At 36.9% G+C, this 14,455-nt stretch overlaps 1 protein-coding gene across 1 annotated transcript in view; it reads left to right on the top strand.

Moving 5' to 3' along the window:
• The window catches only part of LOC121892084 (arachidonate 12-lipoxygenase, 12R-type-like), a 172,093-nt gene extending 165,453 nt beyond the window's left edge, over positions 1-6,640 (top strand). The window contains exons 5-16 of the mRNA XM_042404890.1: positions 134-215; positions 368-490; positions 595-698; positions 1,110-1,276; positions 2,407-2,550; positions 3,771-3,974; positions 4,062-4,148; positions 4,250-4,419; positions 4,969-5,090; positions 5,188-5,288; positions 5,550-5,720; positions 5,897-6,640. Of these exons, the coding sequence (XP_042260824.1) occupies positions 134-215; positions 368-490; positions 595-698; positions 1,110-1,276; positions 2,407-2,550; positions 3,771-3,974; positions 4,062-4,148; positions 4,250-4,419; positions 4,969-5,090; positions 5,188-5,288; positions 5,550-5,720; positions 5,897-6,076 (1,655 nt within the window). The 3' untranslated portion in view covers positions 6,077-6,640. The remainder of the gene's footprint in view (positions 1-133; positions 216-367; positions 491-594; positions 699-1,109; positions 1,277-2,406; positions 2,551-3,770; positions 3,975-4,061; positions 4,149-4,249; positions 4,420-4,968; positions 5,091-5,187; positions 5,289-5,549; positions 5,721-5,896) is intronic.
• The last annotated feature ends 7,815 nt before the right edge of the window (positions 6,641-14,455 follow it).

Raw genomic sequence — 14,455 nt, 5'->3', positions numbered from 1 at the left:
GTAGATTATTAATTTTTGACAGTAATCCACCAAACCGAGGAAAATAGAACCGAAAATCCTGTACCGAACAGTTTGGGGTGAATACACACACCGACTATTTAAAAACTGGCATGTTCTTATTTTTTCTCTTAAGCTTTGAGAGCATCCGAAGATATTACTGTTACTGGCATGGACTGGAGGAAGAATGACCTGACACAGAGAATGGACGACTACTCGTGAGAGTTTAAAATTTGCATATATTGCAGCATTATGCACTACACATTTAACATTTATTCAAATCTCCTCTACCTATGGCTGGGTATTTTAATGATTAATGATGATATGTAAACTACCATTCATCTGTCTGCTCTTTTCTACTTCTTCGCAGTTGGGATGTATATATAGATGGAATAGCCCACTGCATGAAAGCAGACAGCCCTCTTTCTCTGCCTTGTGAGGTCCGTTCCACCTTCACCAGGACTATACAGATGGGATACACTGTACTCAAAGGGTGAAGGCCTTACATTTTTTTCAGACGTTTTTGATAGTTCAAACAATCATCTATCTAAATAATAGAAATCCAAAATAATGCTCCCCTTTTTTTCTATGATCTAGATTGGTGGAACTGAAACTGAAGGGACTGGCTGACAACCAGGAAAACTGGACTCATATTGATGATATTGAACAAGTGTTCTGCTACAGATTTACACATTTATCAGGTACTGTGCTATCAGGAATGGTTGAAGTGGTTAAAGACTGAAAATTATATGGTGTTACTGCATCCATAAACTTTCAAACATTTCAGCTTTGCTTTGCTCTTCAGGTAAATTATATTTAAGTAAGTTTATGACCAAAACAATAGAAATAATGTCTATCCACTGCCATGACTCTAATTCTTTTGTCTAATAACGTCTTTCTCATTTAACCCATTCAACAGTCCACCAAATTAAAAAACAAAATAGATCATTCTTAATTGTCACAAACATTGGAAGAACAACACAACATCCATACATGTTTGAGTGGAAATCTGATTTGAAATATGCAAGTAGACATCTTGAACAATCTTAGCAACAAAGATAGACAGAGCGGCAGGTGTTTCACCTTGAGGTTCAAACTTGTTCTTTTTCCAGACCGTGTTCAAAACCTTTGGAGGAACGACGCCTTTTTTGGCTACCAGTTCCTAAACGGTGTCAACCCCATGATCATCCAGAGTTGTACAGTCCTGCCTGAGAACTTCCCTGTCACTGATGACATGGTCTTCCCCAGTGGTCAATGCAGATTAGAGGATGAAATGCGGGTGATCAATTCTTACTACTTAACCTCTTCCACTCCCCCCCCTCCTTTTTGAAGAACCAGAGAATTGTTAAAAATGGTCAAAAATCCATCCAAAATACTACATTAAGATACTAAGATCTTGAGGAACACCACATAAAAATCCATGCTGTGATTTGGTATCAAAAACATTTGACATTTGGAGATTTCTGTAAGAAGTGCATTTTTCGGCAATTCTTACAAAAATCTCAGCAGAAACCCCCTTACTGTCAATATACTTAGGGAAGCCATACATCTTCTGAATTGGTTGTAAAGTTTCATGAGATTATCCCAGAGGTCACAATAGGTCATTTTATACAGTGAGGTCAAGTTTCAAAAAATTTCTCACTTCAATGAAATGGCTACTATGGTGACTAACATCATCACAAATTGGGCTCATTGAATCCACAAGAGTCTCAGCTTTCTAGTCATACCAAATGCATGCAAATCCAAGACTGTTTAGGGGCTAAGTATGCAGAAATATTCAAATACATCATTTCTAGAATAAGTAAAAATAACACATTTAATACCACATGCAAAAAACTGCATGGTTTTAGCCCAAAACTGCATGGGATTAGCATAAAGTGGGCATGTCTTTAAAAGGGGAGACTTGTAAGTACCCACCTAACACATTTTCATTCAGATATTTTGAGGGAAGAGGTCAAGGGACCCCTTTGAAAATGCCAGTTTTTCCCTCACCAAAACTTAGCCAAACATTGGAGCATTATTTAGCCTCCCTCCAAACAAGCTATCATGACATGGTACCAATGGATGCCTTAGGTCTTCTAGTTTCATATGATACCAGAATCTTCACTGTATCTTTAAAATTGAGCCTGCTACAGCCTTTGAAAGACAGTAATGTTGGCCAAAGACACCAGCGTCCTTGGGGAGTTTAAGAGGTTAAACTGCCAAATGTATCTCTGCAGCTTCAAGGGCTTTCAAGTTGATCTCAATATTAAAGCCAAAGTTTGACCCATAACAAGTTAAACTTGGAACTCACTTACATTTTGACATTTCAGTTATTAGATTTTGGCTATCTATGCAATGTGAGTCAGTTTATCATCCTTCTTTAAAAAGTGTTGCAATGCATGACAATTATCTTGATATTTCTAACAGAAAGGCAACATTTTCCTGTGTGACTACAAGCTTTTGGATGGAGTGATGACGAACGTCATTAATGACAAGAAGCAGTACCTGGCGGCTCCCCTCATCCTGCTCCACAGAACTGCCAATGATACACTGATGCCCATTGCTATTCAGGTGAGATTAATCCACAAATGTTGTCAATAATTGCGTTCTAAATTAATGTAGTGATTATGGAGGCCATCATTGGCTGCAAGGTGTAGGTGCCATCCCAGAGACAGACCAGAAAGTTTGACAGCAATCCACACAAAATAGGTGATGCTGAAAGTTTGGTGACATAGTAACTACTTAGGCTAGTTACCAAGCTACTGGCTGTTGAGGTAACCAGTAATATGCCAGCAAGCCGGTAACTTTCCAGCACTTGTCAGCCAAAATACCTTGCCAAGCTAGCTGACTTGCTACCAGTCAGCTAACTACCAGTTAGGAAGCGAGCTGGCACAGTTGCTAACCAGTCAATAAGACAATAAGTACGGTTCATCCAAGACTGGACTGACTGCAAATCATGCCAGTCTTTCATCTGTATTCATTTAGCAGTGGTGTACCACTACAGCAAGAACATTACCACCACTGCAAGAGATGAAGACTGTAACTTAATGTTATCTAAAACTAAAATGTAGTCCAGATGCTTTAGAAGTAGTGATTATATAGCAATTAAAAACATTTTTACCACTAGAGCTTCAACTTTAAACACATCTTAGATCCGAACAGCGACAGATATGGGACAAAACTAGAATTATTGCTCAAAGCACAGCTGTTTTAAAATTACAGAGGAAACACTGCATTCTGCATTTCTTTCATGGATACTAACAATTCAACTGGGAGGTAAAATATTTGGAACAATCTTCCATATAATGCACTCCAGTACACCACCACCACCCACTACAACCTAAATAATAAACATAAAATAGAATTTTCACCTTTCTGACAATGTCAGTAAAACCTGAAAATGTATAAGCTTTGTAAAAGTAGAATTAATGGTAGAGCTGTTGAATTGGATTGCATTAGATTGCACAAGTGTTCCTAATAAAGTGCTTGGTGAGTGGCAGCCATACAGTCTAGTCCAGATTTTTAAGCTAAGAAAATAGTTCATGCTAAAAAAAAATAAAAACATAAATAAAAAGCTGTTTTTAGCAAGCAACCACTTTCTGAAAGGTAACTGAGAATCAAAATATAGAAATTTTTTTCCCAAACATTGAAAGTCATTTCATTACTATTGCCAGCATGCCTCTTCATGTTGCTTCCTCTTAATAATTTCATCAATTCCTCTTACATACTGGCCTCTTCTCTCAGATACAGTACTGTTCTCACTTTCTGTTCCTGTTCATTTTCTTCTGTAGCTGAAGCAGAAGCCAGCAGAAGACAATCCCATCTTTTTGCCTACTGACTCTGAATATGACTGGTTGACAGCCAAGATTTTTGTGAGAAGCGCAGACTTCAACATGCATCAACTCAATTTTCACCTGCTGCGCACTCACCTGCTGGCTGAAGTTTTTGCAGTGTCACTGCTGCGCAACCTGCCCATGGTACATCCACTGTACAAGGTAAACAGGATGGAAGATGTGATGTTTGTGTCTTTCCAAATGGTAAAAATATAAGAATTGTTTTTAAGATTTCCCTCTTTTCCTCAGCTCCTCATTCCTCACACACACTTCACTCTCCAGATCAACTTCTTAGCCCGACAACTACTGATATCAGATGACGGAGTTTTCACAAAGGTAGGAAAATACTAACAAACTGATTAGACCTATTTTATATGATTTTATATCACCTACAGTATTTCCTTCCAGCAATATTTACACATTTTACTGTCTCTTAGTTTGCAGCTTCTGGTGGAGAGGGTATGATCACAATCATGAAGAGAGCACAGTCCTCACTGACCTACAGCTCCCTCTGCATACCAGATGACATCACTGAGCGTGGACTGGACTCTGTACCAAACTTCTACTACAGAGATGATGGACTCAGGCTGTGGGATATCATCCACAGGTACAGCAGTACAGGCACTGTCTACTGTGCGTTATGTTGATTTATAAGATATTGTTGCAAAGTCCTGCTTGTTTTAGTGATGCGTAGTTGTCCTACTATACATTAGTATGGTGTATGTACCTAAAGAATACCACCCAGTTAAAATACAAGCAGTCTACATGTATTTAAACATTTATGAGTTCCTGACAAGAGAAAGACAATCTGTAATCTGTAAATTGTTAAGGATGACCAACACGACCGACATGAACACTCCTCTTCAACACTACCATAAACATATGATGAAACAAACAGCCACAGCCCCAAACACACAGTGCAAACACTTTTTTTTTTTTTTTTACTTTCATCAACTGCTGAAACACTCTAAATTTAATCCTCTATAACCTATCTCTCATTAATTAATTAATTATTACAACACAAGGAATGGGATTGGTACAGAGGAAGTGGGCTATTAAATTGTCCCAGGAAAGACTAACTACTACAGTGTCTGGTATTAAAATGCATAATTCAAGTAAGAATGTGATATTACAGGACTTATCCATATTCTTAAAGGTTTGTGCAGGGACTGCTTGGACACTACTACAAGAATGATGCTGAGGTCCAGAAAGACTCCGAACTGCAGAGTTGGATTCAGGAAATCTTTGAACATGGTTTCCTTTCCAAAGATAGTGCAGGTGCACTTAAACAAAACAACAATAATGAAAGTGCATTTTGGTGTTTACATTAACATTATGCATTTAATTGGGTAAATTTATTCTCTTTAATCTTCAGGATTTCCCAGAAATTTCAACACCGTGGCTGAGTTGGTCAAGTTTGTCACCATGGTGATTTTCACCGGCTCATGCCAACACTCTGCTGTCAACTCTGGACAGGTGAATTCTTGTAATTTATTGCAGAGATGCCTTGATGACATTTAGTCATTTTCTCTAAACTTGAGAGAGATGAACTGAGAGGTGAGCTGTGGTCAATAAATGACATTGGATTTTGAGGTTTGTTTGGAATCCTTGATATAAAATTACTACAATAAAAAAATAACATGATGACACAAAAGCTGACCAGCATGATCATAATGTTTCCTTTCAAATGATCATTATTAATCATCTATCAATAATGTATCAATGTATTCATTGCAGTATGACTACGGTGGTTGGATGCCCAACACTCCTACCTCCCTGCAACAGCCTCCACCCACCACAAAAGGGACAACGAGTAAGGCCACCATGCTGCAGACGTTCCCCGACATCAGCACAACAGTTCACGGCATGAGCACCTTGTGGCTCCTCAGCAGGCAGTACTCTGACTTCGTAAGTGCCCACAGTTTAATGAAAACAGGATACCTTAACAGGAATTACATTGAGGCTCTTGTGGTTTCACTACAGCCAGTTTACTTTATTTAAATGCCTGGAAAAAAAAGCTTTGCCTGTAAATCTTCCTTTTTTCACATTATGATTTAAACATTTTTGAAAAATTTTGTATTCAGATCCCTCTTGGCCATTATCCAAATAAGCACTTCACTGAGGAGATTCCCCGCAAGTGGATTCATGATTTTCAAGAAGACCTTAAACGTTTGAGTGATGATATCAAAGCCCGAAATAAGAGTCTGGACATCCCATACACATACCTGGACCCAGCAGTGGTGGAAAACAGTGTGGCCATTTGAATATCAGAGGGTGTGACCTCCTGATCAACTGTTGGTCTAATTCAACCTCACATTAACAATAAAGGAGGCATGATGAAAAAAAATCTTTCTTTAGCTTGAGCTGATATTAAGATGGAAAGCAAAAATGTAATGTAATGCAAACATCATCATTGTATGCCATTTTTATGCAGCTGTATTTCATTGTGGTGTAAAATTCTGTTTAAGCTTCTTACATGTGAAATCTTCTTACAAGAACTAAATTTGGCATTATATACTTATGAGTTTCATTTGACCATTTCTTTAATTCTTTTCAGTCTCAACACAAGAATCAATAATTCATGTATTTTTTAGACCAACCTCTATGAATATTTTGTAGCTGCATGTAACCAATACAAATAGCATGATCTGTATATGAGCCTGTCTGTTCTGAGTTGTAGAAAACTAGAAAAAAAACAAAAACAAAAAAAATAGTGGTTTGTGCATTTGGTGATTTAATGTATTTGTATTTACCTTTCTTACAAGTTGTGTTCACTGTTTAATTTCAATTTAACTTTTTCAATATCTACAACAAAAATCTTATTAAAATGTCACATACAGATTTTGGTTGAAGGGTTTCACATTTTTCAAATAAATGTTGAAGTCAAATAAACTGACTGCTCAAAAATTTATGTCAGTTTCACTTCTCTCCAGTGACGTTGTCCATGGTCCTGACACATCATCATGTAATATTTATTGCCACAAAAACACTGAGCTAAACAAGTCACAAGCTTTCTTCTGAACTTGAACTCATAAAAGAAGAACATTTCAACAAACAGCCTTCTTGAAGAAAATCCGGAATATAAAGCTGCTGGACACCAGACGTCTCCTACTTCACTGTAAAGTGTGTGACTTTCAGACGAGCTGAGATGTCACAAAATCATGCTCGTACCTACACATCTTAAACTCTGATTTACAATGAGCAAAGAGAAACTTTCCCCCATCAACAGATGGATGTGAAACAATCTTCTTGTTTCAAACTCTGCAGATTCATCATTCTGCATAGTGAAGGTCACACATCCAAGTGAAGTAACAACAAGAGTTTTGAATGGAGGGCAACTGTGAAGAGCATACAGGCTTTGTTCCATGATTCTGCCACAAGATGGCACCCTTTCCTTATAGGAGCAGTGTCCTCAATGATTATGTATGTTTGTATGTATGTATTAGTTTGTTTGACTCTATGAAAATGTGATTCACCATTTTCCAAGTTTTTTATTCTATGTAAGCATTGTTTAATGGACAGAAGTATGTCATGACATCATTTGACTCATCTCAGTTTAGAGTAAAGGTGGTGTCTTACAGTAGTTTCCAGCATGAGCAACAAGCACCAGATGACAGCGCTTTCAGTTCAGCGGCTCCTCTCTCTCTAAATGGTCAGCCAAATCAAGTCCTACTCTCTCTCTCTCTGCGGCTGTGCAGACCTTACATCACCTCTGTGAAGCTGGTTTCTCCATACCACTGAATGACAGCAAAGATTTTGTTTCAGAGATGGTTCTTAGCAACAGAAAACAGAGTTATCTGTGGACTCTCTTCACCTGCTCTTCAAGCCAAGATTCCAGTCAAACATGACACTTAAGCTGTGAGCAGAGGGTTAATTATAGGCAGCTAGAGAGCACAGCTCTCACAAGAAGTCAAATAATCACTTTTATATTGAACTGAAAATCTAATAAACTAAATTCATTTGATTGATCTCAATCAGTCACATCATCAATTCAAGAATTTACCATTTTTAATTTTACAACACATGTTGATAGTTTTGGGGACATAATGCATTTATAGGAAGTGAAATCAGTTTGGGAAGGGGCAATAGGGAGCTGAGGTGAAACTATAACTTCCAGGAAGTAGTAAAAAAAACCAAAAAACTCAAAATCACTTTGAAATATGAAATAACGCAAATTACTAAAAATCTGTCACTGGAACAAACTCAACAATATGTTTTGTGGATTCATTGATACATGTTTTTTTCCACTGTCCAATGTAATTGTTTATTTAACTTTTCCCTTTTTTGTGGTCTTTAACAAAAAATTTCCCACATGCCCAAGACCTTTGTGGCTTAATCGTTACCAACTTGACTGACTAAGGCCAGATGAGTGGCTACAAATATAAAAATGGCTGTACTGTAAGTATTTTTATTTGCTATTTAATACCCGCCATTTTCATACCACTCATTTAAAGCACAGACTATTAACTTGGGTCAGAAAACTATTGGAAATATTACATACACCATTTTAACTAGAGGCTACAAGAGGACACAGTGCAGGTCAGGACCAGTTTTCTGACACAATGGAAAAGGAATTGTACATAAGACACTAACAATTTGAGGGCCTGTATTTTTTTCCTACTCATATTAAATGGTTTTTACATATACATGTAATGAACGTAATCTGTGTTGACATGAGTTACTGTAATTTTCTTTTCAATTCATTTCTTCTCCCCAAGGCATGAATTTGCTACAGTTGACTACAACTGAGAAGCTGCCACCTACAGTATACTGTATGTTTTCTATTGTTCTTTGCTAATAAAAGAGAGTGAGAGGGAGAAAAAAAGGTCCGATAAGAGAAGATAGATTTGATAGTACAGGTGCACCTAAACAAAAACCAGACCATTATAACAATACATGTGGGTATAAAGAACTAATATGTAATGCAACATAAAGGTAATTTTACCAACAAAGTTTGATTCAATTAGTAAACTTTAAGCAGGTATTTGTTCAGAAAAAAATCCAATGAATGACTAAGACACATTTCTTATGCATTTTCTCAGCATACTAAAATATATAGCCTACTGTACTACAAAGTTCTGATACAGGTACAGTACAGATCAGTATTGAATACTGAAAAGATTGAATTCTACTAGGACTACAAATAATGATTATTTTCATTATTGTGTGTAGGAAATCATAATCAGAAGTGTACTGTTGGAGAAAAGACTGTATTATTATAATAATGTTTTGATGATTATTAATCTAGTATAGAAATGTATTTCAACTGATCAATTTATGTCCTTAAAGAACATGACTCAGTCTTGACTCTGTCTATTGGCCTTTAGCCTATATGTTGTAATCACATTATTCTCTTTTTAAGCAAGATGTCTCACCCGGACGTGTCACCAAGACGTCTCACACCTTGTTCGTGTAGGCAATGTCTAGTTTGTTAGGAAAGAAGGAACAGAAAAGGTTATCTTTAGATACACAGTGACCCTGATTCTAAGAAGTGATAGTTGTGGAAGGGGAACTAAATGCAAGAACTGGAAGTTGTACAAGACGGGCATGACGCCACATATGGAAGTATTATTAATTATCTTTGAGGAAACCGGTGTCTGTAGACAAAGTATGACTGCAAACAAGGTGTTTGTGTGATGGTTGTGTTGGGCGGAGGCTGAAAGTATAAAATGTTTGTATGAGTCTATCAATGTGCTTCTCCCTTGCTACGGAGCTTGGGAGGCCTATATGCATATACTTTATTAAATCCAGTTGGACTGCAGGAAAATACTGCATCTCTGGTATTTAATTGCCTTTGTCACCTGACTAGACAGGCTGACTTTTCAGCTGCAAAAATGTATTAATTGATTGTTGATTAATTGTTTAGCCTATAAAATGTAAGATGAAAGTGAAAGATGCCTGTTGTAATTTTCCACAGCCCAAGGTGACCTCTTCAAATGTCTTGTTTTGTCTGACCAATAGTCCAAAATCCAAAACTATTCAATTTACAAGCACATAAAAACACAGAAAAGGAGCAAATCTTTGCAGGTGGGAAACTGGAACCAGCAAATATTTGGCATTTTTGCTTTAAGAATGACTAAAAGGATTAATCAGTTATCAAATAGTTGCCGATTATTTTTCTGTCGAACGACTAATCAATTTATTGACAAATCTTTGCAGATCTAAACTCTGCAAACACACACACACACAGATCTAAAACCTTATGTTCACATCATAAAATATCAATAAATGTATCAAACACATGACTTACACACCTTCATTTATATGCTTGTGACTGAAAAAATATCCCTCAAGGCCTGCAATACCATAGTTATTAAAATTCATGCAACACAACCTGACAAGAAGTCGTGAATAAAGACATTTTCAGGACCAACCAGCAGACCTTCTGCACAGGCCCCAAACAATCACAAATCACAGACAAGCAGCAGCAACAGGTGATTTAACAACCAAAGGGGTTTTCTGCTGTGTTTAAATTTATACAGTAGAAACCGCTTGTAGTGATCACGGTTACAGTGGTCAACTGCTTATGGTGATCAAAAAGCTTGGGACAGAATCATTCCTCTACAAAATTTATGCTGTAAGCGTAAAATATATGCTTACAGTGTTCACTCTGGGTCTTTTCACATGACACGATAAGCAGCCGTGACACCATTATTGCCTCATGGTAACCGGCAGTAACCCATCTGCTTCCAGCTGGCTACCCGAGGCTGGTGCTGTGTGTACACTGAAATCATGATGGAAACAGAAAGTCATTTTCTCTCATTGACAAACGCAGTCTCCTCGAAGCTTATGACAATAAAAGGGGGGAAAGAAATCTAAGGAAAGGATCACTGCTCTCTTCACCTGTTCAGCCGCCGGGGAAAAGAAGGAACTTGTCATTGTCAATCAATGCTTCAAAAATTTGCGAACACTGCATTTGAAGCAGCTGTACTGTATTTTGAGACAGTCAATAAAATTCAGCACATCGCAAAGCTCTCCATTTCATTACTTTATATTCATGTAGGCTAATAAATATACAAATGTCAATTAGATGGTATTCTGCATGAGAAATAAAGAAAAACAAAATTGGTTATAATAATCATCCTAACTTTTTACAACAGTTGTTAATAACTTTTCTACCATACCCTACCTGGTGGTAGACATAAAAATTATTATTTTTAATGAAGACTACATAACTTCTCCTCTGTAGCATTTTTTTCAACTAATTTTACTGGCATCTGAGTTCCCTGAATTATATACACTTCTTCCCCTGCAGAGAACAGACAGATCAATTTAGAGCTGAAGTCTTGGAACAACATCAGCTTCAAAGTTTGATTATCCAGTTTAAACAACATTTACGGCATTAGTTAGCAAAACTTGCAATATTTATCTTGTCATATAACTATCCATTTCCTCACTTTTTATATGTGACCAACTCCATTTACTGTGGCTGCCTGATGAGATTAGACTGGTTGAATAGCACAATATAGGTGAAAAACTTCTCACTGTAGAAGCAGAAGAAGAAGAAGAAGAAGAAGAAGAACAAAGAAACAAATCAGCTGCTTCATTTCCTTCAACACATATTCCATGAAACCTGTGACAGGGTGATGTGCAATAAGTTAGTGAACTAAACTCACAGTTAAGGAACAAGTTACAAGGAACAGAAACCCACCTTCCAGATAAAATTGCATCTGTCACAAGAAAACTGAAGGAGATGATGAGTGAAATACAGGAATTTGAGAACCTGAAATCATCCACTGAGGCCAATAAAATGCAGAAAGTTATTCTGTCCTCTAAAAGTTACAACTAATTTGCATCAGCAAATAAGTTTTGTAGAAAATGATCATGTTCTTTAATCAACATAATGAGGAAACGTTTATTTTGCAATTATTTGTTCCCTCTGTAATATCTGCTAGTAGCAACTAAAGCTTTTGCATAGTATCCTGCTAATGCTGGCCTTTTCAAACGATTTCACTGTCGCAGACAAATTTTCAATGTCTGAATAAAATCATGAGATTTTTGCTAGAGTTGTGGCATGCTCCTGTCATCTTGATCATTTGATGCAAGGTGGTCAAAAAAACTTAGTGTGAGCTTTCTTAAGTTAGTCTTTTTCTTGTCTTGATGTTCAGATAAAATCAAACATGTATAATATTATCATATTATCACTACATATTTTTAGTCTCGGCTCATGCAAATAGTGAAGTTCAATGATGTGAATATTGGCAACCAACAAGGGAGCACTCTCTCCAGCAGCAAATGGGAAGCAGCAAACTGGGTAGTTACTGTAATGTTGTGACTTGGTGTTTAATTCGGCGTGTATCTGATCTACCAACCAGCGCGTATTTTAGTGAGAAATTTCACTTTTGTAACAGTTCACCTCTCATTCCCACAGTCTTCTCCCACTAAAACAGCGCAGCTGACCAACGGAGGCTGATAGTGAGTTGAGGCGACAAAAATCCAAAATAATGTTCGTACAGAAATACAGTTTATCTTGATAGATTATATTAATACCAAACTGACAAGAAGACTGTCGACATATGACGCCTTTTATCTTGTGTTTCTAGAGTTATGTGTTTTTGTGGACATTTAAAGAATTGTTAATATGTCATATTTCTTAAAGGGAGTTTGGTGTAATATTTTCCCCAAAGAGTGAAAGGAGCTTCAGTTTAATTCAATATTGCTAATATTTATATTTTTTAATGTTTCCTTCAGCTTCCCTTTTTACAAGTTACATGAACAGTTTTTCATCTTGTAAATTTCCACCAGAAGCAGGATGGGAAATAATCTCAAAAGGAATCTAGTTGTAGTTTTGCAAATAGTGACCCTGCAAGATCCCCAGTCTTTGCAAAATCTGAGTTTATGACTAAAAACTCAGAGACTTATGACACACTGTCTTTAGATGTGAGTGGGTGTCAAACTTTAGTCTTCTAAAAGTCTTTTCAAAGTCTTCTAGTGTATGGTTGGCATAACAGACACCCACTTGGCAAAGAGGTCAGTTTGGGGTCCAGGAGTGAGGCACTCTCCATGTACTCATTCACCTACGTAATTTGAGATTAAAGAAGGGTTGTTTTATCCAAGAAATTAAAGAAAGAGCTGCTGTGTGTCTGCAGTGTATTTACTGGTTTTTCACGTATGATTTCATGCTAGTTGGAGGAGTTAAACCTGTGACTTTCTGCCTTTGTCCAGGCTGCTGCTGTTTCTACGGTATTTCGTGCAGTTTGCGCGTTTTCAAACAGAAATACTCCAACATCCAGCAGTTGAAGGTGCTGTGTCCAGTTAATGGTTGAAGGTGGTTTCTGTAGGCAGCTGTATAAACTGTGAAGCTGTTTTAAAGGTGTAAAAATACAATTACAGGACGACACTGTCTGAAATGTGATTGTCTTAGTTGATATTATCTAAGAAACGTTAACCCAAATATATTTTTATTTGTAAAAAAAAAAAAAAAAAAACGTTAAATGAAAATGAGTTAATAACAGGAACAATCGGCATGTAGTGTCTGTTGTTTCTCTTCACAGTTGTTGTTGTTCAGTTATAACTGAATGAATTAATTGATTTACATTTTCTTTTTGGCTGTTTTTTCAGAACAAACCACTGCACACACAAAGGCAGCTGTGACCAAAAGTGGCCTCTGTTTCTGCTCCATTGATTGGTGTTTAATTCGGCGTATAATGTACTCAGTTTCTCACAGCAGTATACAGTAAATGGTTGCCCTTTGTGGGTGTGTTTTTAAAGCATTCTCGTTCTCCGTCAGCTTCCCTTTTTAGAACAACTTTTCAAACGATTCCACTCACACAGACAAATTTTCAATGTCTGAATAAAACCATGAGAGTTTTGCTAGAGTACTTTCTTAAAAAGATGTGCTTGATGGTTTTATTAATAACTCGTGATGAAAGCTTGAAAGCTCAGCATTCTCGTTTCCTTCAGCTTCCCTTTTTACAAGTTACATGAACAGTTTTTCATCTTGTAAATTTCCACCAGAAGCAGGATGGGAAATAATCTCAAAAGGAATCTAGTTGTAGTTTTGCAAATAGTGACCCTGCAAGATCCCCAGTCTTTGCAAAATCTGAGTTTATGACTAAAAACTCAGAGACTTATAACACACTCTCTTTAGATGTGAGAGGGTGTCAAACTTTAGTCTTTTAAAAGTCTTTTCAAATTCTGTTCAAAGTCTTCTAGTGTATGGTTGACTTAACAGACACCCACTTGGCAAAGAGGTCAGTTTGGGGTCCAGGAGTGAGGCACTCTCCATGTACTCATTCACCTACTCAATTTGAGATTAAAGAAAGGTTGTTTTATCCAAGAAATTAGAGAAAAGGCTGTAGTGTCCTACACAACAAACAAAATTAATCTAATTCTCAACATTTAATATAAATTGCTGCAGTTACAAACTGATAACAAACCTGACAGGACTTGGGTATTGTCTAAAAACAGATAACATGTTGGTCCACCACTTTGGTGGACTGACCAACCAACACTGTCATCCCTATAGCCATGCCGCTAACTTTTAAATATTACACAAATGTCTATGCATTCCCAGTGACTTGGGCATTAAAAATCAAGGATTAAGGTAATTTTCAATTTCTTTCTGCTGTAAATTGTGACCTAGATGTTTTGACCACAGAAAAAAAACCTACTGTTCTACTGTGTAAATTAAATAGAGTGTA

This window comes from Thunnus maccoyii, chromosome 24, assembly GCF_910596095.1.
Source record: "Thunnus maccoyii chromosome 24, fThuMac1.1, whole genome shotgun sequence".
In the NCBI taxonomy this organism is placed as follows: Eukaryota; Metazoa; Chordata; class Actinopteri; order Scombriformes; family Scombridae; genus Thunnus; species Thunnus maccoyii.
Note: the sequence above shows the minus strand (reverse complement) of the source record. Positions and strands in the feature narration are given on the sequence as shown.